Below are 26,468 nucleotides of genomic sequence, written 5' to 3'. Positions count from 1 at the left end.
TAACTCTTGAATCCCAGGCTGATGCTTGAAATCCAGCATGGGGCTGATCAAGACCCCCTGAATGTGGGTGTCAGTGAGGAGGCCTAGGCAATCTATGGGGCCTTTGGTAGTTGACCAGTATTTATTCCTGGCATACAAATGGACTTTGGACTCCCATCCCACAGTGAGAGATGCACTCTCACCCTGGACTCTTGCTTGAGGTTCTAGGACCTGTCCAGGATGAAATGACAGACTATGGACACCCTCATGGAAGAACTCACCCTCCCTGGGGAAAGGAGTGGGTATTAGGTGGGTGGTGGGAGGGGGTGGGACGAGGGGAAGGAAAGGGAAAGGGACGTGAGATTGACATGTGAAGAAACCTTCTTTCTAATTTGAATTTAAATTTAAAATTAAAATTTTTAATAAAATAAAATAGTGAGACAACACTTTGTGAGAATCTATATACGTAACTTCTTGAAACCTAACGGTACATCACTGAATATGAAACTTCATGCATATCTTTTTGAAAACTAACGATACAACACTGTGTAAGATTATACAAGTGTAACTTATTGAAAACTAACTATACAACATTGTGTGAGAAACTAAAAGAAAAACTTTCAGTTTATTAAGATGTAATTGACGAAGAGATACAAATATGTGCACATATATACATATATATACATACTCAGAGTAAAAATGTTTAAAACTTTAATATGCATCTTCAAACACACACACACACAGACACACACACACACACACACATATATATATATAAACAATGAATGAAAAAAGAGGTCATGAATTGGAAATGGGGTGGAAATAGATCTATGGAAATGATGTCTAAAGGGAGGAAAGGGAAGAGGAAATGTAATTGTGTTAATCTCAAGCATAATGAAAACACAAAGAAAATGACAAAAAATGCCACTTTTATTTCTCTCATCTGTCCTCATTTTATCCATTGTTTATTGACAACGCAGTTGAGCCATTTATAAAATTGAGAGCCATTACTTATCTCTGACTCTAGAATCAGGTAAGTCCTCAAAGTTCTCAGAATCTCCTACAGACTGAAAATGTCTGCACAGTACCTGTGCACCTAAGACTGAAACTCTTGAGTCCTCCCTCCCACACAGAAGACAGAGATTTGGATCTCCCTGACTGGTAGATACCAGAGTGCGTTCTCAGCGGGGATGTTTCCACCTGGAAGATGGGACGTCCACCTGGCCCTGTCTTGGTGTCATGATGCACAGCTGGGCATAGGTCACATCATGGAGCTCATCAGAGGGATCAGCCTGGAGTGTGAAAATGTGGAAGAAGGTTGATCTTGGGCCCTGGGTCCATGGGGACTAGAGAGGACATGACCCACCTGCTCATCTGTCACTTGGGGTCCTTTTTTCTGGGTGTCATTTGAGGCCTGTAGTTCCTTTCTCTTGAGGGAAGAAGAGGTCATGTCTGCCCTTCTGCGTCTGGAGGGTTTCACCTGGGCATACAAATCACGGGAGTGGTCTTCCTCACTTTGGCTCTGAAGCAGTAACACAATGAAACAAATGGAGTCATCCTGGTTACTAAGAATGCTATTGACACATCCTTCCATTGTGTGTAAGAATGATATTTCAGATATTTATGTGAAACTAAACCATGGCTTGTGGGATCTTCTAGGATCTCAGAGGGAATTTGAGTGCCTGTCACTTTCTGCTTAGCATTCCTGACATATTATCAGGATACAGTGACTTCCTCCCCAGTGCTTACATCCTTTACAAAGTGAATTTCTCTGCCACCAGGACACTGGGAATTGCCATGTAACATTCCAAGATATGCACATTCATTACAGGCTTTTATGGACCTATTTACTGAAACTTCACCTAACAACGCTTCCTTTTTCTATTTTTATTATACAATTAAAATATTTTCATTTATTTTCATACAAAGTCAGATTATCCTTCCTCTTCTCCTTTTCCCTTTCCACATTCTCCATTCTACTCTCCCATCCAATCCTCCCACATATCCATTCAGAAAGGGGAAAGCCAGCTAAGCACCAGAGACATTTCCTGATCTCACTACTAGAAGCTTTACAAAAAAAACAAAGTTAAACAGCTAAATATGCAGAGGGCCCAGGTCTGTCCAGCTTAGGTTCCCAAACTACTGGCTATACTCTCTGAGCTCCTGGGAGCTCAGGACAGTTAGCTCTCTGGGTTCAACAATCATGCCCTTAATCAACATGAGTTGTACAGTACTTCATCCCTTTGTTTGGGAGGACTCCTGGAGCTGGACCCCATCAGAAGTGTTCCTTCAAGTTTACTTAAATTCACAATGACCATCTGTATGTCACATTACGTCAACCAACATCCTATAATTGCCTTCTCTTATATACTTTGCAGTGGTCACTCTTAGACTTCATCTACATTTCACCTCTCACATTAGATGGTCACGATTGGTAAGGAGTTCTGTCTCATGCTGTATGTGCAGCCATCACAGAAGCATGATTAAGAGGGACATACAGCAACTGGGAACAAGAGTCAAATACCAGAGTTGTTGCTATACAAACATGAGCGTCTGAGTTTTACCAGTGCCCATATAAAAAGGCAAAACAAGAATGAACATGCCTGAGGCCTGAGTGATTGTGAAGCTGTGAGAGGCACCCAGTATTCAGTGGCAACATTCCTACCCAAGTAAAGAGCACCATGGATGCTGTGAGAGCCTGTCTGAATTCATCAGAGAAAATGAGTTGGGGAAAAATAGAAGAAGGCATTGAATATTTATAACTAAAGCTTAAACTCCAAGGCCTCATAAAGCTAAAGTAAGTAATTTGCCATTGAACTACAATTTTTTACCCTCATATTGTTTTCTGAGTCCCAATAAGCATCTAGACAACAGAAGAATCTGAATTGTTCAAAGGATTCTTAAGGAATTGCTCAACATGTTTAGCCATCCAGGAAATGGAAATCAAAAAGACTCTGAGATACCATAGTACACCTATCAGAATGGTTACGATCAAAAACGCTGATGACAGCTTATGCTGGAGAAGATATGGAGAATGGGGAACTATCTCCACTGCTTGTGGGAATGAAATCATGTTCAGCTGCTTTGAATGTTAGTCTGGCAGTTTCTCAGAAAATTGCAAATAAATCTACCTCAAGAACCAGAAATATCACTCTTGGGAAAATATGCAAAGCATGCACTGTCATATCACTATTACATTAATAGCAATGTGCTCAACAAAGCATTATTGTACTAGCCAGAACCTGGAAACAACTTAGATGCCCCTCAACCAAAGAATGGATAAAGAAAATATTGTACGTTTAGACAATGAAGTGCTATTCAGCAGGAAAATAAACAATGACATCATGAAATATGTAGGCACGTGGATGGGACTAGAAAAAAACCATCCTGGGTAAGGTAACAGAGACCCAGAAAGACAAACATGGTATGTACTCACTCATAAGTGGATAATAGACATAAAGAAATTTATACTCAGCCTATATCTTTGACACTAGAAAAGCTAGTTATCAAGTACATCCCTAACAGAGACATATGTGAGTCACCCTAGGAAGGAGAAATAGGCATGATCTCCTGAGATAATTGGGAGTATAATGGAATGGAGAAGGGAAGGCAAATGAGAGGTAGAGAGGGAGTTAGGAGAGGAGAACATGACAGAACTGAATGATAGAGTTGGGGAAAGGACGGAGAGCAATAGCAAGGAAAGAGATATCTTGATTGAGGGAGTCATTATGGTGCTAGTGAAAAATTGGCACTAGAGATTCACAAGGAATACAAAAGATGACCCCAACTAAGAACCTAAGCATTAACGAAGAAGGTACCTGAACTGGCCTACCCCTGTAATCAGGGTGATGACTACCTGAATTATCATCACAAAAACCAAATCCAGCAATTGATGGAGGCAGATGTAGATATCCACAGCTAAGCACTGTGCCAAGCTCCCAGAGTCCAGTTGAAGAGAGGGAGGAGTGATAATATGAGCAGAGGGTTCAAGACTATTTGGGGGAAGTTCACACGCACCTATGACCTCAGCAAATGGGAGATCACTGGCTCTGGACTGACAGATAGGGGACCTGCATGGGTCCAGACTGGGCCATCTGAATATGGGTAGCAGTTGTGTGGCTTGGGGAGTCTGTGAAGACACTGGGGTGGGACCAGAATGTATCCCTAGTACTTGAACTGGCTTTTTGGAACCCATTCTCTTTGGATCTAAACCTTGATCAACCTAGATAGGTATGGGGGAGGGCCTTGGACTCCCCATGGGAAGCCTTAACCTCTCCAAGCAGTGGGGTGGGGTGTGATGGGGGAAGGTGGAGACAGCAGGAGGATGAAGGGATTGAGATCTGTGATTGATACATATAATGAGAAAAGAATAAGTAAAAAAAAGAAAAGAAAAAATGAAGCCAAAAAAGAAGCATTCTAGAAGCAAGAGACAATGAGGAGTCAGAAAGAGCTATGTTCTCAAAAATAATCAAGGAAAAATGAGGGTATAGCATAAAGAATATATGTCCTTCTCGAAACAAGGATTTAGCTGTGAACGATACTATAGACTGATAGAAGGGAGAACAGAGATTGCTCCTGGGTTGTACTGGATCAAAAGTTCTTAGCATTGTGGATAAGTGAGAATCTCACCAGAACATCCAGCTCCATGCTGTCTGTAGCCCGTTTCACCTTCACAGTGGCATCTGTCATGACAAAACATGCAGGACATCCCCTGACCAGAATGTTAGGGCAATTCACTTCCCCAGACCCCTGCTCTATCACAAATAGGGAAAGAGAAGATGGAGAGGACAAGGGTATATAGAGAGGGTCCAGAATCCCAGATGTTTCACCACCCCATGATGCTCTGAACTCAGGAATATCCCTCCAGGGCCCACTTCTTCTCACACAAGATTTCTTCCTGGATGGCAGGAGCTGGGTTGGAGCTGGGGAAACAATGAAGTGTCAAATGGCTGTGAGGGAAGTCAGGCAGCTATAATCTATGTTTCTGAGTATGAGTTACCTATTCTGGAGGCTTTTGTGCCTGGTTACTGAATCTGCAGGAGGCTGCAAGTCAGTCTTTGTATGGGCTGCAAGAGAGGAAGGAGACTCAGCCAGGAGGATGGAAGACCTTAACTAGCAACTTCAGAAAAGATATTAACAATGCATTGCATGTGTATTGAAATCATCCATGAGGTAGAAAATTCATAAAACACAGGACATTCCACACATTTCCAAATCACATTTTGTGCTAAAATTCTGCCAAAGTGTTTCTAAAGTGATGTGTCACTGTCTCAACTATCACTGGGGCTAATTCTATGAACCCCTGCTTGCAGAGCACACAGAGAGAACACTTACACCCTGAAACACAGAACCCCCATAACATGCTCACCTCCTTTCCTGTCTTTCATCTGATGCCTCAATCTGAAGAAAAGGAAGAGGAGGACAAGGAAGAGCAAAAAGAAGACTGCCACAGAGACCCAGATCACAGCATTTTGGTGCCTTCCCAGTCCTAGGAGACAGGTGACATCATGAGTAAGGAATAGTGAACAAAGCCGCTTGTGTGAGACTGAAGAGATGATCATAGATTATGAGAGGGTTTGCACTAGGTCTTCTCCATGTTATGGTTCTTGTGTGCTGTTTTCAGGGACTTCTGAAAGTAGTAGTGAGGATGTAGCTGACACATTTTCCTGCTTTTTAGACATTATTCTTCCTACGTAGTGGCCTCACCCTGCCTTTGATATGAGAATTTGTGCTTGATCTTACAATATCCTGTTGTGGCATGTCTATTCTTTATTAAGGGTGATGACACTGGGCTCCTGACTCTGGAGGAGAATGAATATGTTTGGGGAGACTTGAATGACTGGAGGAAGGGTAAGTAGCAATTGGGATGTACTGTATAAGACAAAAACAAATAAACAAGTAAATAAATAAATAGGAAACCTACTGTGCCAATGCCCCATATTGGGTCTTTATATTTACTGCCTATGATTCTCATAGCCTTGTAGCATGGGATCGTCTATCATCAATTCCAGTCATATTCCCTGATACAAAACACCAAGAAGAAAGGTGCTTGGCTGAGGATTGAACCCAGGGTGTCTTGCCTCCTACCATGTTCCCTACACTGGAGCTAATCCTCATGAACAGGAAGGAGGGATCCTTGATGTCTCACGATATCACTGTGCCATGACCCTATACAGTGTCACCAACACAGAGGTTGATGGAGCAGAACCATTGCAGAACAGGAATCTAGACTCTTTCTCTGTAAGTAGGTGACACAGATAATATCATCATTTAAAGGAACGTAATGTCTGTGCCAGGGTTCTCCCATTTTACACATGCAGAACCTGAGCAACACACAAAAGAGGGGCTAGTACATGTCGACTACTCCAGACAAAAATATACCAACCACATAAATAGCTTGATCACCCCTGAACACACCCTGCACAAAAGTTCATGCTTAGACCTCTGTAGTCAGACATAACAGATATAAAGAGCTGCTTTTCATGACCTGACACATTAGATGATGAAAATCTGTGGAATTAACATCTGCTATCAATTTACGTGATTCACAATAGGACAGATCAACAAGATCACACTTTATCAGGGTATTTTCCTTGCAGACTACCTTCTGAACTTCTGGGAAACATACTGGAGCCTCTGCTTGAAACCCAGGATTTGATCACCATCCAAGCTGATAAAGGAATGAGGACAAATGCGAACAGAGTATCTGCATACACTCAGGAAGAAGCATCCTCCATATACAGAAATATATAAAACCTCTATCAGAATGGATTTTAATACCCAGGAAACTAGAAAAATTGTTGGAGGAATTATGTGTAGGAGGATGCACAAATTTTCTCATCTCATCTCAGACTCTTAGCTACACTGCAGCCCCTCCAGAAACTCCCAGCTTCCTACCTGGAATCTTCTAGATTCCAATAAAGAAGGTATGATGTCTATTAATTGAGAAATCATAGTTTACTTCTTAAACTCTACATAGGTCACTTCCTAGATCAATTATCCAGGGTTACCCTCTGAGCTCACAAACTCCTGGGTCACCTCACCTGAGACTATGATATCCACAGGGTCACTGGAGTGTGACAACAAAAAAGGGGATGAGCTTTGAGAGCCAAAGCAGATATAGGAACCACCAAGGGCCGAGGTCACAGTGCTCATGGAGAATTTTGCCTCATGTTGTGGATCTTGAGACTGTGATCTTTGCTGCATGTAGGGTGTGGCTGCACCTTCCTTGAATAGAAAGAAAGTGTCCACTGGGACTGATGATTGACACCGTAGAGTCACATTCTCTCCTGGGGACACAGTAGATCCTGGATGCACTGAGAGATTAAGTTTGACAGGCAGGTGTCCTAAAGGAAAGAAATAATGAGTGAGTGAGGATCTAGAGTTGTTGCTCTGAGGCACTCAATCAGAACCTAGTCTCTATACTTAAACAGACAGTCCCTTGTACTGTCTCTTCTTGCTCTTTTGTCTCTAGACATAGTCTACCCTGGAGACGCTCATCAACAACTTGATGAAGGATCCCAGCTTGTCTCCCAGATGAGCCTGTGCCAAGATGGGTCCCAACTGAATGCACTCTATTCCTCACCTGTGATCAGGATGTCCAGAGGGTCACTGGGGGCTGACCACTCAGGGGAGTTGCTATGTGCACCAAGGCACCTATAGCGACCACCAACGGAATAATTCCCAGAGACTAAGGTGAAGTTGGCATGAAAATGTGCAGCCTGAGGCTGATGGACAGAGACTTGTGTAAGGTCACTTTCCCCCTCCTTGTACAGAGCATATCTATCATAATTTGTCTCAGAGGAACACTTGAGGGTAAGGTTCTCTCCAGGTTCCAAGATGGTGCCTTGTTGGGTCATCAAGTAGGGCTTCAATGACATCCCTGGAAGGAAGATACAAAGAGAGTCATACAGCTGGCTCTTGAAATCTATTCCAAATACCATCCTATTCTTAGAGGGCCATGGTTTTTCCCACTATGGGCCTTAGCTGTCAAGAGCTGTCTTCATCCAACATGGAATCTAACCCTCTGTGAGGCAGAATGACTTATAACAAAGGTTTCTGATGTCAAAGAGCTAAGTGATAGAGGAGGCTTCCTCACCTGAGATATGTATCTCCAGCAGGTTACTGGACTCTGACCACACATATGGAGTATTTGTATAGTATCCATAACATCTGAAGGACCCATTATTCCTGTATGTCACAGAGATCTCGGGAAACAGAGCCTGGAAGTGACCATTGTTTATGAACTCTGCCTTTTGGGACATGGAGAAATTCATATCTGTCCCAGTCAAAATGAACCCATTATATCCTTTGGATGAGTGACACTGAAGGGTCACATTCCCACCTGAAGTCACCACAGGGCTAGGTAAAGCTGACAGAGTAGGTTTGCCATCATGGACACCTAGGAGATGAAGAGGCAGCCTTTTAAAAGAAACATTGGCTACATTGTCTGCAGCAGGTGTGCTGTTCAAGCACACCTTTGGGCGATTATTTCCTGAGGACACAGGCAAAGACTGTGGCACGTAGTGTCCTCTCACCTGACACCACCAGCTCCAGGGTGTCGCTACGCTTTGTCCACCCAGCAGAGCTGTAAGAGTAACAGTTATATCGCCCTGCGTTCAGGCTGGTTACAGATGGGATGGAGAATTTTGCTTTATTGTTGTGGTCTACTTGGGTCTCTGTGTTGCTGGTTTCTGGGCTTCCCTCTTTATGTATCACATAGGTAAGGGCTTTTAGCACACCCTCACACCAGATGGTAACAGAACTCCCTGAAGAGATCACAGAACCTGGCTGAGCCCAAATGTTGGGTTTCTGAAGGTTCCCTGAAAAGATGCAGAAGAAAAATAAGAGCATGTCTTAGGACAGTGGCACATAAAGGGTCACATTTGCCAATGACATTGAAGTTGATTTGCAATAGCAGAAGCACACATAAAGACCTCACTTGACTCATTAGGTCCACTGTGATTATACACCCAGATTTTTGTATCTCAAGTCTAGATTTATCACACATTTGGTGAAACTGGTGACAATAGTATAGTCTCTTGATCAACCATTATACATCAGGTCTTTTCCTGGGATCCTGTGTCTGCTGTATCACTATTCAAAGATAAGGCTGCAGTTTCCTTACCGCAGACCAGGAGCTCTAGGTCATTACTGGGCAATGACCACAACTGGGAGCTATTCACATAATAGCCATGGCACGTAAACCTCCACCTCTGGTTGGTGGTCACAGGACCCACTTCGAAAGTGGCTCCTGAAAGACCATGGTGTATGTTCTTTGAGGACACAGCACTGGAGAATTTCTGATCTTCCTTCATTAGAATGAATCTGTTATACGCCTGTTGTGACACACACTTGAGGGTGACATTCTGTCGTGGGACCACCACAGGACTGGGAAAGACTAACAGAGTCAGTTTGCTGGAGTAAAGTCCTAGGAGAGAAGAGGAAGCCTTTTAAGTGGAAACAGAAAGTAAACATTGCCCCCTCTTCTGTAAACTGAGGAGGAGACACCACGATGAGCACACTCCTTTCCTCAAGGAAATTCCTAGGATTGAAGAATTATTCTCTCACCTGTCACCACCAGTTCTAGTGGGTCACTACGCTTTGACCACCCTGCAGATCTGTAAGAGTAACACCAGTATTTCCCTGCATGATGCCTTTCCATGGATGCTATGGAGAACATGGCCTTGTTACCAGGATCTTTCGGGGTTTGAGTATCCAAGGGGGCTGGGCTTCCTTCTTTGTAGAGGAAATATATTTGGGTTTCCTTTGTCCACTCACACAAGATGGTCACAGCATCCCCTGAAGCAATCACAGAGCCTGGCTCAGCCCACAAGGTGGGTTTTTTCAGTTTCCCTGAAAGGAAGTAGGTGAGAAGTGGGACATTGAACAGTTTCACAGTAAAAGTCAAACTTGCTGCTGCTCTTTTACTTTAACACTGAATAGAAAAAGGAACAGAAATGCCATGAGAAGACTCATCAGTCTCCTGACCCTTGCAGGTTTCACTGTTCCTATGCCCTGCCCTCATTTTTTGTGCCTTGACTCCCACAGTCTGTATGCTGTGTCAATTATCTCAGGAGCTTTGGATCTTCAGACACACCACACACCATGGTTTACACTAGGAACCCACATCTGGGAGAATGTGATTCCACAAAGTGCCTGAAATTTCCTCACCTGAGACCAGCACATAAAGACCTGATTTCTCCCTTAACTCATTAGGACCACTGTGATTATCCACCCAGATTTTTGTATCTCAAGTCTAGATTTATCACACATTTGGTGAAACTGGTGTCAAAAGTACTGCCTCTTGATCACGCGCAGCACATCAGGTCCTTTCCTGGTATCCTGTGTCAGTAGCAATCACACTCAAATGAACCTCCTGTACTGCCTTACCTGAAACCAGGAGCTCTAGGTGGTTGCTGGGCACTGACCACAACTGGGGGGTGCTCAAGTAATAGCCATAGCATGTGAACCTCCACCTCTGGCTGGGGTTCACAGTACCCACTGTGAACAGGGCTCCAAACGGGCCAAGGTATTCAGGGTGGATATTCTGTGAGGGCAAATGCCTGGAGAACTTCTCATCATCCTTCATTAGAATGAACACATCATATGCCCGTTCTGACACACACTTAAGGGTCACATTATCACCTGAGGTCACCACCATATTGGGCAGTGCTGACAGGGTGATGTTGTAGGAATGATGTCCTAAGGAAGAAGAAGAAGCAGGTTATGTGGACTTACATGAGAATCATTGTTCCCATCTTCTCAGATTTTGAAGTGGAGACTCCCCCCTTTGAACATATTCCTTTCCTTAAGAAAATCCTGGGATTGAAGGAGGGTTCTGTCACCTGTCACCACCAGCTCCAGATTGTCACTGCGTTCAGATGTGCCGGTGGAGCTTTTATATTCACACGTATATTGCCCTGCATTATTCCATTGAACTGATGAGACAGAGAATGTGGCCTTGTTCTCAGTTTTTAGAATGGTTGTTGGCATCAGGTAATCCTCACTTCCTTCTTTGTAGAGATGATATTCCTTGGCCTCTGAGGGTCCTTCACATAAGAATGTCACCTGGCTTCCAGTGGCCACCACATTACTTGGCACTGCCCTGAGTGTAGGTTTAGAGAGGGTCCCTGAAAGAAATTGGCAGTTGGTTCCACAGATCTTCCCATCTGACATAAATTCTGAGACACAAGACCTCCCCCTAGAAATCCCTCTGAGATACAAGCTCTCAGACCCAGAATTATTCAGGCATCCCCAGCATCTGGCCTCACATGTTGTTCTCCATCTGCTCTGTTCATGAGTTACCTGTGATCCCCATCAAGGTTGTCCAATCTGGGGCAACTGGGAAGACACTCACCTGCTAGCACTGGGATCCTGATGTCCAGACTCAGTCCTGCAACAGAATTACCTGTGAGTGTTTGCACTGAAACATCAATATATCATCCACTTCCTGGTACCTTCTGGAGCTGATGAGAAATCCTGGTGCCCCAAATCATGATTGTGAGGTGGATTCTCTCACACAAGAATTCCCCATCCCCATTTGGTATCTCACCAAGATACAGCAAGACTTCGAGAAAAGGGGTCATGACATCTCCAGTTACCACACGTTTTCAGATAATTGGTCTCCTTTCCGAACACACAGACACAAGCTGTGTGGCCTCTGCAGGTTTATTTCTGCTTCCTGTCATGACGATGGCATATTAGTAGTTGCTGAAGAGGAACTGCTCTAACCAGGCGCCTGACTCTTCTTCCCTGTGCTGTGATGGGTTGGGCTCCAGAATGTGTGGCTTCTGTCTCTCTGTGGTTCTTTGGTTTTGTTTTTTTTTGTCTGAGACCAAACCTCTTAAACTTCATGCAGGTCTCAGACTCCTCCCTCTTATCCCTGAGCTTACTGTGCTCTGGGATTGCAAATTCAAGTATCAGACTCCTCATTCTTTTCCCTCAGCTTCCAGTGCTCTGGTATCACAACCCCAAGTCTGACAGTGATCTCTTCCTGTGGAACATCTCCACTGTATCCCTCTACAATTGCATGAATGCTCCCAGTCACCACATACCAGGGCTTAACCCAAAATATAAACCTAGTGACTTCCTGAGCCACCTCTGCTCTTGCAGAGCCCTGAGGAGCTTGATCTTTCTCCCCCAGATGTGTGTGTGTGTGTGTGTGTGTGTGTGTGTGTGTGTATTAGAAACAATCTTATTTTACATATCAATCTCGGTTCCCTCTTCTCCTGTCCTCCCACACCCCACACCACTGACACCCCCATCCCACCCCAATCTACTACCCAGGGAGGGTGAAGCCTTCCATGGGGAATCATCAAAGTCTGTCACATCATTTTGGGCAGGGCCTAGGCCCTCACCCATGTATCTAGGCTGAGAGAGTATCTGTTCATGGGGTGTGGGCTCCCAAAGTCCATTCTTGCACTAGGGATAAATACTGGTTCAACTGCCAGATGGCACAGGGACTACTCAAGCCTCCCAACTGACACACAGGTTCGGGGGCCCTGGTTCGGTCCTATGCTGCTTCCCCAGCTGTTAGACTAGGACCCATGAGCTCCCACTTGCTCAGGTCAGCTGTCTCCATGGGTTTCCCCAGCATGGTCCCGACCTGCTCTGTTCATCACTCCTCTCTCTAAATCTGGATTCCAGGAGTTCACCTCAGTGCCCAGGTGTAGGTCTCTATTTCTGTTTCCAGGACCCACCGGATGAAGGCTCTAGGATGGCATTCAAGGGAGTCATCAATCTGATTATAGGGGAAGGACATTTAAGGGAGCCTCTCCACTATTACTTGGATTCTTAGTGGATCTCTGGACATTTCCCCAGTGACAGATTTCTCTTTAAACATACAATGGCTCCCTCTGTTAAGACATATCTTTTCTTATTCTTTCCCTGATGCCATCTTCCTTATCGCTCATGTTCTCCTCCCCCCTCCTCTTTCTCCTACCTACTTTCCCCTCCCTCCTGTGCTCCCAATTTGTTCAGAAGCTCTTGTTCCTTTCCCCTTCTCTGGGGGAAAAATCTATGTCTCTCTTAGGGTCCTCCTTTTCCCTAGCTTCTCAGAGCTTCTTCTTGATGCTCCTTTACTCCTTCAGCCAGACCAAACTCATGGCCAGTTTTCTGGCCTGCCTGGGAGATGCTTTGAGGATGTTGTGTGAACTTGACCTAGGAATACAAGAACAATGCCTACACATGCCACATGAGAAAACAGTGACAGAAACAAATATTCCACACAAATCAAGCTGTGGAACAAATGAATTATAGGAGTGTTCCTAAGAAGTGTGCTGTCAATATTGGGGAGTCTTAGTGGTTTTGTTTGTTTGCTGAGACAGGCTCTCACTATGTTTCTCTGACTGTACTAGAACTTGCTATGCATAACAGACTAGATCCACCAGCCAGTCTCACACTCAACTGTTGAGAAGAGTGTGCTCCATTATGCTCAGTAATATTGGAAAATTCTCAGTGGTTATTTCTCTGAAAACAGTCTTTGCCTGCAACTTTTAACTCTCTATAGTTCTGATTGAAGAGGAGTAGCTTTAGGAGTATCTATAACATGAAAGAATACTAATAGGGTCACTGTTATACAGGTCACCTCTGTGCAGCTACCAAAACTTCAATGGGACAAGAGACATGCCATGCCTGGAGAGTAGTGATCCAGAGCAAAAGAAGATGCAGATTGATGTTGTTGGGAGAATACAGACCAGAAGGGACACACTGGCCACCTTATCCTTCAGTTCTCCTGGGTAAACACAGAGGAGACTTGCAGGAAATTGTGAAAGGAAGTGTGGCATTCTCATGACTCTTGATCTGATTATATTCTAACAAATCTCCATTAGATTCCTTTCCATTTTCTTAGCAATATACATGATTTCCATAGGAACAGCCTATCAGCATTCTTTCTTATTTGGGTTTCTATTTCATTGTTCAGAATCCTCCTGGTTTTGGTGAAGGCTGATTTTTTAATGCTTGTTCAATCACAGATGTCCATTCTAACTTAAATGTTGTTGGCATCTCAGCTATGAGCCTCAGCAGTATCCTGGTTGTATAATATCAGCATCATTTTCTAATGTAAGTGTCATTTTTCATAGTACTTATGGGTTCAGGGTTGCTTGTGATTTGGACATTCAACAACTTTCAGAATGTTTGATAATGTAGTAGGGATACAAGAGGGTTTTGGCCATGTAAATGTTATGGTTAAAGGGCCCCTCTCTGCTCCTATGTTTTGAAGATGGTTAAACTGTAAATGTCATCAAAGTCATGAGTTGAAAAACAGAAGTGAAACTTCCCCAAACTTAAAGTTCCTAAAACACATATGCTTCCCTGTTCAAGAAAAGAGGCTGAAACTGTTCAGTTCCTAGACCTACCCTGTGAAGGATCATTGCAGGGAGACTTTATCTACCATGGAGACTGAGGTAGAGTCAGGGCTCCAAGAGAGTCGGTGGCAGTGTATCTCTGTGCTCTATCTGCAAATGGGTACTGCAATAGCTCATATCACAACAGTGACACTGAAATACAGTAATGCCTACTTTTATCCACAGGCATATTGTCTCCGGTGTAGGTATAACATTTGTTGTGGGATATTTGTATGGTGTGAAAAAGATTGTTGTGATTGTTGCAATAAAAATCTGAATAGTCATTATCTAGGCCAGAGGTATAGGTGGGACATCTGGGCAGAGAGAGAAGTCTGGGAGGAAAAAAGTCAGTCATCAGCAGATACCAGACACAGAGAAGAAACTAGACCTGGAAAATGGAAAAGAGGTTTTGTCATGGTAGATAGGAGAGACAGACTAGATTTCTAAGGACAGAGAAAAAGCATAGGAACAACCTCAGAATTCAGACCATGCCAGAGAGATTACAAGAGATTCCAATCAACTTTGAGATACAGAATAAAACAGGTAACTGATCCAAATGACATAACATAGATAAATAAAAATTGTTTAATTTAAGCTATAAGAATCAGAAAGAAACAAGCCTAAGCTATAGGCCAAGCTTTCACAATTAATAAAAGTCTCTGTGTCATTATTGGGAGCTGGCTGACAGGCCAGGGAAAGACTCCTTATAAAAGGCATCCAATATGGGGGGGGCAAGTATTTCCATGCAGGACCCGAGAAAGCTTTAAAAATTTCCAAACATGGAGTAGATGGGGCCATTGCCTGCTGGCTTGAGCCAGCCAGCACCATGTGCAGGGCTGCATGGTGGGTTTCAAGTTTGTGTGTTTTCCTAACAAAAACCAGATACCAATAAAGACAAATAGCTCAAGTGGTCCAGTCTTTCAGAGGGCCAGACTGCCTCTGTTGCAGTTTCCTCAAAATTCTGCATCCAGAACAATTTCACAGCTGCCAGCTCAGATGGTGAAGCCTCACAGACTTTAGATAAGCTCTACATTTTCCTGTAACACCAAAGCTAGACAACAGCTAACTCTCGCAAGCTTGCCTATGATGTTAATTTTCTAAGGCTTCCCTAAAGATTCCATCACCCCCAGACAACAGGAAGCAATCTGGAGAACACAATGCCCATATTTCTAAGAGTTGGTTTAGGTGATTTTCGGTCATTCAGCAGTTTATGGATGTTTGTCATCATTTGGGCAATTGGTTGCAAATTGTTACTACTCATGATAAGGAAAGAAACTAAGCAAGGGAAGTTGGATTCAAGGATCTCTTTCTGAAGAGAAAAAAGGGGGTATATGGAAATGATGGAATAAAAGGGTAGACTATTGAATCTACTTTTATGCTTTAAAGCAAATATTAGCCTCTAATATTTTACCTTGGTATGGGTTTTTGTAAATTGATACAAATTTAAGGTTACTTTGTTTTACTGTGTACATGTTTCTACTCTTCTTTTTTGCCATTTTTATTGAGCTGTATAATTTCCCCATACACACTTTCCCTCCTACCCTCTACCTTTCCATCCTGACCTCTGTCTGCCATGCTCCCAATTTACTCAGGAGATTGTGTTGTTTTCTGCCTTCATGTATGTCTCTCTTAGGGTCCTCTTTGTTACCTAGGTTCTCTGGGGTTGTGGCCTGGTAGTCTGGTTATCCTTTGCTCTATGTCTAATATCCAATTTCTGAGTGAGTGCACACACATTTGTCTTTCTGGGTCTGGGTTACCTCACTCAGGATGGCTTTTGCTACTTCCTTCCATTTGTACAGCAACAAGAACATCTCAGGACAGAGATTTTTTTGAGTTAATGACAGAAGTAACAGTCGTGAAATAAGAGCTAAAGAAGACCAGACTCTTCCTGGGTTGACTAGAGGTGAATAGGAACATTACAAGACAAAGGCTACAGAATGGAGTTTCTGGAAATGTTGACAAGGCATAACTGAGATATTGGAGGAAACTTACCCCCTTATGGCCTGAGTTGTACTTTAGTTTCCTGTAATTTTGTTCCTCTGACTTCCTCATTTTGATAAAAGGCTGACCCTCTTTATCATCGCTCCACATCTAAACTTCACCATTTCTTCATCCTCAGTCCTTCTCTCCTGACCACAGCTCCTCATCTGGCACTGCAGATTCTGTTTCAACATTTCAGGCACTGATGCTTGCTGGAGGAATGTCACTAGCTTCCAATTTTGTTTGTTCAATTTCATTTTATATTCCAGGCACAGTTTTCCCTCCCACACCTCACCTCCCTCCCAACCCACCCCTCATCGACTCCTTCCATAGGTAAAACCTTCCATGGGGAATCAACAAAGTATGGCACATTAAGTTAAGGCAGAAACAAGCCCCTCCCCCTTGCATTAAGCCTGAGTAAGACATCCAGAGAAAGATCCGGTCTCACTGCTAGGGGCCCCTCAGGTAGACCAAGCTACACAACTCTCTCCCACATGCAGAGGCCCAGGTTCATTCCCAAGGAGGCTCCACAGATGTCAGTCATGAATTCCCACATGTCCAGGCCAGCTTTTTCTGTGGGTTACCCTGTAATGAACTTGACCTCCCTTGCTAATATATTCCTTTCTCCCTGCTTCAACTGGATTCCCTGAATTTGTCCTGGTGCTGGGCTGTGGATTACTGCATCTGCACCCATTAGTTACTGGATGTAGGTTCTATGAGGAAAATTACAGCATTCACTAATCTGATTACAGGGGAAGGTCAGTTCCAGCACCGTCTCTACTATTGCTAAGAGTCTTAACTGGGGTCATGCTTGTGGATTCCTGAGAATTTCCCTGGCACCACATTTCTCCCTAACCCCAGAATGGCTGGCTCTGTTAAGAAATCTCTTTCTGTCTTAATAAAAAGAGCCACTGTAGGCTTAGGGAGAAACCTGGTCCTAGGGTAACTCTCAAGAGTCTACAAGGAGGACCCCAGCTAAGATTCCTAGCAATAGTAGAGAGGATGCCTGAACTGGCCTACCCCTATAATAAGATTGATGAATACCACAACTATCATTGTAGAGTCCTCATCTAATAATTGATGGAACCAGACACAGAGATCCACAATCAAGAACCAGGCAAAGCTCTGGGAATCCAGATGAAGAGAGGGAAGAGGGAATACATGAGCAAGGGAGGTCAAGATTGTGATGGAGAGGCCGGGCGTTGGTGGCGCACGCCTTTAATCCCAGCACTCGGGAGGCAGAGGCAGGCGGATCTCTGTGAGTTCGAGGCCAGCCTGGTCTACAAAGTGAGTTCCAGTACAGCCTCCAAAGCTACAGAGAAACCCTGTCTCGAAAAAAAAAAAAAGATTGTGATGGAGAAATCTACAGAGACAGTTGAACCAAGCTTATGGAAACTCATGAACTCTAGAACTACAACTATGGAGACTCCAGGGGACCAAACTTTACCCATTATTTGTAGGAGACAGTTGTGAAATTTGGACTAGTTGAGGGTCCCCTGGCAGTGGACCATGATAAAAACCTGATAATTGAGCTAGCTTATTGGATGCCACTCCTTAGGGTGTGATGCCATGCTCAGTGGCAGTAGGACCATGATGTTATCCCCTTACACAAGCTAGCTTTTTGGAGCCCACTCCCCATAGTGGGATGCCATGCTCAGACTTAATGCATGGGAGAGGGGTCTGGCCCTGCCCCAACCTATTGTGCTAAACTATGTTGAGTCTTCATGGGGGCCCTTACCTGTGAGGAAGAGTGGACTGGGAGTGCCCTGGGGGGGAGAGATAAGGGGAGTAGAAGGGAGCACAGTGGTTGGAATGTAAAATTAAATCAAAAATTAAAAATGGGAAAAAAAGATATTTCTCTCTTTGCTCTAGCATTCCAACCCTCCCTCAACTCAACCATTCCATTCTATCGTGTTCTCTTCCACATTCCCTCTCTGTAATACCCTCCTCAGCTTCAGTTTACCTAGAAGATCTTACCTTATTCTCCTTCTTAGGGTGATCCATACTAGCTTCCATTTAAGACAAGGGATAACACAAAACTGTTCAACCTCAAGCAGATCATAAACTTTCTCCTTCCCTATGGTAGGAATATGTTAATACCCTTTCTTGCAAGATTACCATATGAATATAACAGTGTGATAACATGGAGAAGTTTTAAGACCTGGGTTTCAATCCTCACAGTAAGAAAGTCAGTAAAGTGGGTTAAGAAAAATAAGGGTCAATGAAAAAGCTGTATAGAAACATGATACTTTATAATTAAAATAGAATTATAAAAGATTTGTAATAAAGACTTCCTGAAAATATGGATAATGCCCAGAAGCAACAGTTTGTTAAACAGTAGTTTAGAATCATGTATTTCAAAGTCAGAGTTGTCAGACAAGGAGGACCCAGAAGCATACATCTCAACAATACAGCATATTGAAATCAATGTTGGTTTCCTATTAAATAATTAGACCCAAATGAGGAAGATATCATAAACTTTTGTTGTGTAATATGGAGAAAGCTGAAAAAGAGCTGAAGTTTTCCTCCTTTTCACTAGCTTCATAACTTGGAATGCATTGTATAGACCTCTAAGGAAAAAAAGTCACCAATGGTCCTACCTAACTCTGGATCCTATGTCCTATATTACCTACCAGAAAGGCTCCATCTGCCTACTTGTGACATAGTGGCATGACTGTTAAAGGAACAGTTAACTGCTTATTTATGTTATATGAGGTATGTTCAACAGGAGAGTATCTATTCATGGTACTACAATACTCAATCAAATATCCATTCAGGAATCATTATACACCCTACAGAGGAATCTTATACTCTTACTTTTCTAAATTCATATGGTGTCAAATTACCTTAGCTGTATTTATGTGAACAGATTTGCAGTGGTCTCAATGAAAGTCACACATCTCTGCGTGCAATTGGTAATAGTTAATTGATAGTACAAACTAGTAGCTTGTCCAAGCAAAGAGAATAAGTGACCACTGAGTGTCTGACATAGTCAGCACATCTATATCTGTCTCTTTATGGCCCAGGTAGCCTGAAAGAAGAAAGTGAGGAATGAAGAATGGTACCACCTCCTGAATATAATGTCACATTGTACTTACAGCAAGTGCGGTTACCTACATAAGACAGGCATAACCCTGAGTTGTCAACATGCAAGCATTGCTGAAGGAGGGGATCACAGGGCCTCTCCCTGCTACTTTTTCTGTAACTATGATAAAATACTCAGGGAAATGGGAGAAGCTTAAAGGAGAAAGTGTTTTTATAGCTCACAGCTACAGGTTACAGTTGATCATGGAAGAGAAATCAAGGCAACAGCACCTGAAAGCAGCCAGAAACATTATGTCCACATACAAGGAGCAAAGTAGCATGAATGAATACACAGTGGTTCTCAGTTCGCGTTTTTCATTTTATACACATAAGTACCTGCTTTTCCCCCAAAATAGTCCCAACCACAGTTAAAATGGCATTTTCCAGACAAATCACTTTAATCAAGATAAAACACCTCAGAAATATGTTCAGAGTTTCAGGAGCCACAAAGGGCTGTTGAAGGTCTAAGGTCTATCCAGGCTCTCCATACCTTTGTACTGACTTTGTCGTCTTAAGTCTTCATGTTTGCCATCTCTTCTGGCAGTGTCCCAATTTTATCTCCACTGGGCTCTGCATCTTCAGAGACCAAAGGCCACACTCCAGTTTTCAAACAAATAACAAGAACAGGGGTTTACAAAACTGGAATGTTCACACTTCACCCTAACAAAACAACTAGGATGCATAAGACGAGGGTCTCCTCTTCATGAATCTAAGATATTACAATAATCCATTAAATACTAAACAAATATCTTTTATTGTGAGAATGAAAAGATGTATCAGAGTCTGGTGGTGTCCATCCTCCTCACCGAGAGCTAGGTATGAAGATCAAAAGTTGCTATGTCTGCTGTTATTACTGTTCCTTATTACTCCCATCATGGAGCTGACTGACTTTGGTATACAGGGAGAATATGAGACTTCAAAGTATATATACAAAGGATTATACACACCAATCAGCAAATGGCACAAACCAGGAGTTATTTAACAAAATCATATTTTCAAAATTGTATCAACAGCATCCGAGATAGTTCCCTTAATCATTGGGCAGCAAGATTTTATAAATTAGTAGAAATCTCACAATAAGTATATGGTGAATTCCTAAGGGTTTAAGAGTACAGAATTTGAGGCATCATTTATATTCAGTTATTTTTGCATTGTGAAACTTGAATTCTGCTCATTAATTGTTGCTGTTGTTGTTACTGAGTTAAATCCTGTGTTCATAGTAACAACAAAATCCACAAAAAAAGCAGATGCTCATATTACAAAATAGGGAATGTGGCAATTTATAATACAGGAAAGTATGATAAGAGACTTGGGAAATCAGAAGATACAGAGATAAGGACCCAAACCTCACTGATGGAACAGCATGTTTCCTGATATCATGGACTAAAAAGAGAGGAAGGAAGAATCTTAAAGGGTCCACAGCAAGGTAGAGGGGAAGATCCTTAACAGGGTGATGGAAGAAGTCTCCACACGAACATTTAGGTCTTTTCTTACACACAAACCACATTTGACTCCTGGGTATTTTCTCACAAATGTTTCAAAATACTAAACATTGAGTTTTCTTGTAAAAACACACCAAAGATCCTCAGATTTATTTCTCAAACGTGGTGACAATGCAGGGCATGTGGCTGTCTCTTCTCTTCACTTCTAGGCTGCATTCAGAGTCCTTCCCCAGCCGTGGCAAGCCTCAAACAGCAAAATCCCAAGAACTATGAGGGTCAAACCTGATATGCCAATCCTGATGAGGTTCTCCACTGTGTTATTCTGGGGCTGTGAGGCTGGAAATTGTGGACAAACAGGTCAGGACCAACCAAAGTCACCATACAATCACTGGTTTTCAACTCTGAGTAGCTCCCTCCTCTACATAGAATTTGACCTTCTGTCTCTGTGACCAAACCAGAATTTTCCATACTCACCTGTCATGAATTCTGACATATTTTGTGGTTGGGTGGTGGTCTCAGGCACTCCTGTGAAACAAAGACATGATGGATTTGTGAAATGCTCAAGAGAATGGATTCTTTTTGTTCAATTTCATATTCTTACATCCTAGAAATGCATATTATTATCATTACATTATGAAGACCTGGAATGAACCTTTTTTCTGCTATAGTAGGTTTCCTCCTGGGCCTTTGCTTTATTTCTTTGATCTTACTGTGCTCTGAGTTCAGAGCCTGTGGCCAAAGCTCTTCTCTGGAACGTAATATATTGTATTCCGGAGAGCTCATATGGATAAATATGGTTTTCTAGTTCAGAATAAAGGCACCTTCCTCTGATCCCATCTCAGTCTGGAAATCTAGAAGTTTATTCCCCTGGAAATAGGTTTGCACTGATTCACTGGCTAAGAACTCAAGATCCAGCCACAAAGTCTTTTTCTTGGGGACCCATGAATATCAGTTGCACAAAATAATTATAGACTGGAGTTCTTTCCCTACACTAACCCCACCCAGTTCCTGTGATGCTTCTTTTTAACATCTCACCTCTAATCATCACATTGTTAGCAACGCAAACAATACAAAAAAAAGACATAAAGATACACTCACGGGCCTGGAGGGATGGCTCAGTGATTGAGAGCACTAACTGCTCTTTCAGAGGACCCAGGTTTGATTCCCAGCACCCACATGGCAGCTCACAGCTGTCTGTGTCTCCAGTTCCAGGGGACCTGACACCCATGGGAGAATACCAATGTAAATAAAATAAAAATAAATAAAATTTTAAAGAGATATGCTCACAATATCCAAAAATGTAGACATGTTCTAGTAAGTAGGTAACCTAAATCATCAAAGAATAGCCCAATGATAAGCATGTAAAAGTATGTTACTTGTACCCATGTCTGGAGAGGCTAAGGACTCTAGATTAGAAACCAATACTGCCATGTTCTTAAACCAGTGCGATTTCCAACCTCATTCTAAGTGCTTTTCTTATACCCACAGGTAAGTATAGCTCTGTCCCCTCATCAAGGAAGCATCTTTTTCCACAGATGAGCATGATTATAGAAATCTACAGCTGACCAAAACAGAAATAAGTGGGTTTGGGTGCCCAGTTCAAATTGATACTTCTGTAACACAAACCATAAATGTAAAATATAGGGAACACTGAGGAAGTCAGGCAGAAAATATATGGAAGAGCCAGAAGAACAAGATATCTGCTACAAAATAGAGACTTCTAGACAAGACAGGGAAGCTATACCCGTGAAAGTTCAAAAGTATGGCTACCCAAAGAAGACCAACATAATGACCACCTGGACTCCCTTGTACATCCTAGGATCAGATCAAGATAACAAGATCAGATAGCAACTAGTGGACAACAGGAAATGGAGACAAATGATATGGTGAATCTGTGATGGCTTCAGATGAAATGGTTTTGAGACAAGGGAAGAAAATGGAAGAATCAAAAAAAAACTCAAGCTAGGCTATAGAATATACATATATGTGTTTGTGTATGAGTCTGTATGTATGTGTGTGTGACAATAATAACTAAAATTCAGAGAGCAAATTTAATAGTGCTTGAAAAAATGTAGAAAGAGTGAGAGGAGGATGAGAAAGGCTAGTATAGATACAATACTCATATATGAAATCATAAAACAAATTAAATTTATATGTTATGTACATATGTATAATCATGCAGTTTTATAGATGCATTTATGTAATTATAAATGCATGTGAACATAGCTAAATAGAATTATACATGTATATGCGTTAGTTTATATGCTACCACACAATTTTAGATATATTTGTTTTACAGAAAAAAATTATTTGTGCAAGAAGATTGCAAAAAGATGGGTGTAAATGTAGATCAATATATGAAACCAAATAAATGAAAAACATAAAGATAAATACCATGTTTTCTCTCCTGTTAGGATCTCAATTTACAAGTATATAAAATCACATATAATGCACATAACATGCAAGATCATTGAGCTGATCCCTGAATAGCAAAAGGAACACTGGAGTTGCATGAAGACCCATATGTCTTCTAGACATTCCACGTTTCACTCTCACTGCCCTCTTTCAGTTTCTGTGCCATGGGTCCTATCGTCTTCATGCTCTGTGTCAATAGGTTTGAGAGCCCTGGGCCCCTAGGTACCCTAGGTACCTTTATCAGAAGTCGTGTCTTTCAATACACAAGCTGGGCTTCCTCACCTGAGACCAGGAGCTCTAAAGGGTCACTGGGTTCTGACCACACCTGGGATTTACTCAAGTAGTAGCCATAGCATCTGAATGTCCTCCTCTGTCTGGAGCTCACAGGACCCACAAAGAACAGTGCACGGAAACTGCTATTAGAGTATATGTACTGTGAGTCTAGAGTCCAAGAGAACTTCTTTGCTTCTTCTTTAGTCAGAGAAAATGCATCATATCCAATCTGTGAGGCACACTGGAGGGTCACATTCCCTCCTGACCTCACCACTGGGCTGGGAAGGGCTGACAGACTGGGTTTTCCATAGAATCCTAGAAAAGAAGATGGCATCCCATTAAACGAGAGAGCAGCTATGGATTTGCCCTCCAGAGTTGGGATGTGCAAAGTATATTCGAGGGAGGATACCCCCCTGAGAACAGAACCTTGGAATGGAGACACTATGTTGCCACCTACCTGTCACCATCAAGTCCAGAAAGTCACTGCGCTCTGACCAGCCAACATGGCTCTTATAGTAACAACGATATCTGCCTGCATGGCTCTGATGGACGGATGGAAAGAAGAACTCGGTCTTGTTCCCAGGCTCCATGGGACTCTGACTTTGCCAGGGATCCGGACTTCCCTCTTTATAGAGATAGTATTCCTGGGCAATTGAGGTCCCCTCACATGCGATGGTCAACTGCATGCCCCTGGTCATCACAGAGCCTGGGTGAGCTCTGAGTGTGGGCTTGACAATAATTTCTGCAAGGAAATCAGCATCTAGATTGCAAGGCATTTGGTGCTCTTGTCTCAGCTCTCAGCCCCCAAGAACCTCTGAGGATGACACAGAAGTATTTCACACCTGTTGTTCCTTCTCCCACCCTGTCCAGCATTGGGTCCTGGTCTACAGGAGAAGAAAGATCCTGAGTCACACTCACCTGCTGGTACATGAGTCATGGGAACCAGGCTCAGCCCTAGAAGTGAATGCTGTGTCAGTTTTGCCCCTGAAATCAGAGCAGACCTCCCCTCCCACAGAGGCTCCTGCATGACTTGGGTTGCCTAATGGCCCAGGGTATAGCTATAAGGCATGTTCCCCACCACCAACACACCACAGTAATCCTTCCCACAATTTATCTTACCAAGATAGAGCAGGGCTAAGGAGGCGATAGTCATGGCATCTCCTTCCAGAGGCTACAACAGTGCTTATCCTCAGGGCCAGAGTGTCTGGCATATGGACAAGCAAAACAAGGTGTAGCCTTGGGAGGCCAAATACTCCCCATCACATGATGGCCATTTCTTCAGTGCTGCAGGAAAGGGAAGTAACCTCCCAGGCAGTTGGATCTCATTTCCCCCAGTTCTATACTTGTGTTGGCTCCAGACTCTCTAGCCTTTTTTAACAGAGACATGTCTACCCCAATCTCATTTACGACTGCCTTATCCACATCACACAGAGGACCAGAACATCGCAGCCAATAGGCCTGGAAGCTTCCTTTCCTGTTCCCGCCCACGTAAGTCTGGTTGAAGGCTTACATTATCCCTTCTCAGAGCCTCCTCACTGGACCTCCCCCACCCTTTCACCCTGTCTATCCATACAGCATCATGGGGTGTCCATCCTGGACAATTACCTGCCAAGCCCTGGAGATGTCCAGAAGGTTGGTGCTACAGGGAAGACACAAACCTTTGAGCACCTGATTGCAAGCTCACATGGAGTTTCCATCTTAGAGATGCGCCCAAGGAGCTTCAAAGGCAGTAGATGCAAACATGACTGTCCTTCCAATTCTTGCTTTTCTGCATTAAATTGACCTACTCCTGAAGTTCCCTTATTTTATAAAATTTTATGGCTGATTTTTATGTGTTTTGTCTGGGTGTGTGTAGTGCCCACAGACATCAGAAAGAAGGGTCTTAAGATTGAAGTTGTGGCCGGGCGTTGGTGGTACACGCCTTTAATACCAGCACTTGGGAGGCAGAGGCAGGCGGATCTCTGTGAGTTCGAGGCCAGCCTGGACTACCAAGTGAGTTCCAGGACAGCCTCCAAAGCCACAGAGAAACCCTGTCTCGAAAAACCAAAAAAATAAAAAATTTAAAAAAAGATTGAAGTTGTGGGTATGAACAACAATGTGAGTGCTAGAACTCAATACAGATCCACTAGACGAGCAGCCAGTACCCTAAACCACTAAGTCATCTCTCCAGCCCCTCTATCTGTCTTTTAGCGTCTATCATCTGTCATTGTTTGGAATCACAAGCGTGCTCTACCATGCCTAACTTGAGTTTGTTTTGATTGTCACATGTCCTTCTCTTGTCTTGAAACAATTTTATCTGTAGAAACTGCTGATTCACCATGTGTTTTGTCTCCACTTCCTGTTGTTCACCAGTTGCTTTGTGATCTGTGATACCAGGTTGAGCAATGACAGATGTCAAGGTGTTGGGGCAAAGAAAGACCCTTTAAGGGCCATTTTCAAACATCCAAATGGTGTAGAAAGAGACTATATAATACCTTGCTGTCCATTGTTTTTCTTTCTTTTTTCTGAAATTCTAGAAGCAAATGAAGTCTCAACTAATCCCATTAGAGACAAAGGGGAACATAAAAAAATTGCAATAATTCAAATAGCACCTTAGGCACAAGCAAGGTCGAACACTAAAATGCTTAGACAAACCTTCCTTAAGTAAAGGTTGAAAGGTCAGAAGTCAGAGTTTGTTATGTAGGCTTAATATATATAGAATGACATTGTAATGTAGGTCACAGTAACTGATCATTTCTTTTGGAGACCAAAGAATAAAGAAGCCTGGATCTGTTACAAGAATGTGCCAATTTCTTCTTAGTCATGGCATTGTAAATATCATGACAATTTTCCAGAACATCCCTGTGGACTTATTGACTAAAGTAGAGCTCAGGTTATTCATTCTAAAAGAACTCTAAAATAAGTCAGACACCACAATACATTAAATAACTAAGTATGACTGAAATTA

At 42.8% G+C, this 26,468-nt stretch overlaps 1 protein-coding gene across 1 annotated transcript; it reads right to left on the bottom strand.

Annotated features, from left to right (window-relative positions):
- Positions 1–891: 891 nt before the first annotated feature.
- Positions 892–24,856, bottom strand: LOC101844703 (leukocyte immunoglobulin-like receptor subfamily B member 3). Its single transcript, XM_040733838.1, has 23 exons — positions 24,641–24,856; positions 24,440–24,475; positions 23,979–24,263; positions 23,531–23,836; positions 21,308–21,358; positions 21,045–21,169; positions 18,046–18,073; positions 11,339–11,374; positions 10,827–11,111; positions 10,372–10,683; positions 9,550–9,834; positions 9,107–9,409; positions 8,517–8,801; positions 8,078–8,380; positions 7,565–7,861; positions 7,023–7,325; positions 6,584–6,649; positions 5,348–5,467; positions 4,979–5,045; positions 4,864–4,901; positions 4,609–4,661; positions 1,346–1,501; positions 892–1,271 (listed from the first exon to the last, which is right to left on the bottom strand). Exons 1-23 carry the CDS (start codon positions 24,672–24,674, stop codon positions 1,161–1,163), a joined length of 3,885 nt encoding a protein of 1,294 aa, XP_040589772.1. The 5' UTR covers positions 24,675–24,856; the 3' UTR covers positions 892–1,160.
- Positions 24,857–26,468: the final 1,612 nt, after the last annotated feature.

This window comes from Mesocricetus auratus, unplaced genomic scaffold (genome assembly GCF_017639785.1).
Source record: "Mesocricetus auratus isolate SY011 unplaced genomic scaffold, BCM_Maur_2.0 Super-Scaffold_100037, whole genome shotgun sequence".
NCBI classification, from domain to species: Eukaryota; Metazoa; Chordata; class Mammalia; order Rodentia; family Cricetidae; genus Mesocricetus; species Mesocricetus auratus.
This window is presented reverse-complemented; position numbering and strand designations above follow the sequence as displayed.

Excerpts from the sequence above, each read along its gene's own strand:
- LOC101844703 (XM_040733838.1), bottom strand. The coding sequence starts at position 24,674 with ATGACTATCGCCTCCTTAGCCCTGCTCTATCTTG. Across the intron at positions 18,074-21,044 it reads GGGGAAGGACTCTGAATGCA|GGCACTCCCAGTCCACTCTT; the intron begins GCCTAGAAGTGA and ends TCTCCCCCCCAG. Across the intron at positions 4,662-4,863 it reads CATCCAGGAAGAAATCTTGT|ATGCCACTGTGAAGGTGAAA; the intron begins GTGAGAAGAAGT and ends TTGTCATGACAG.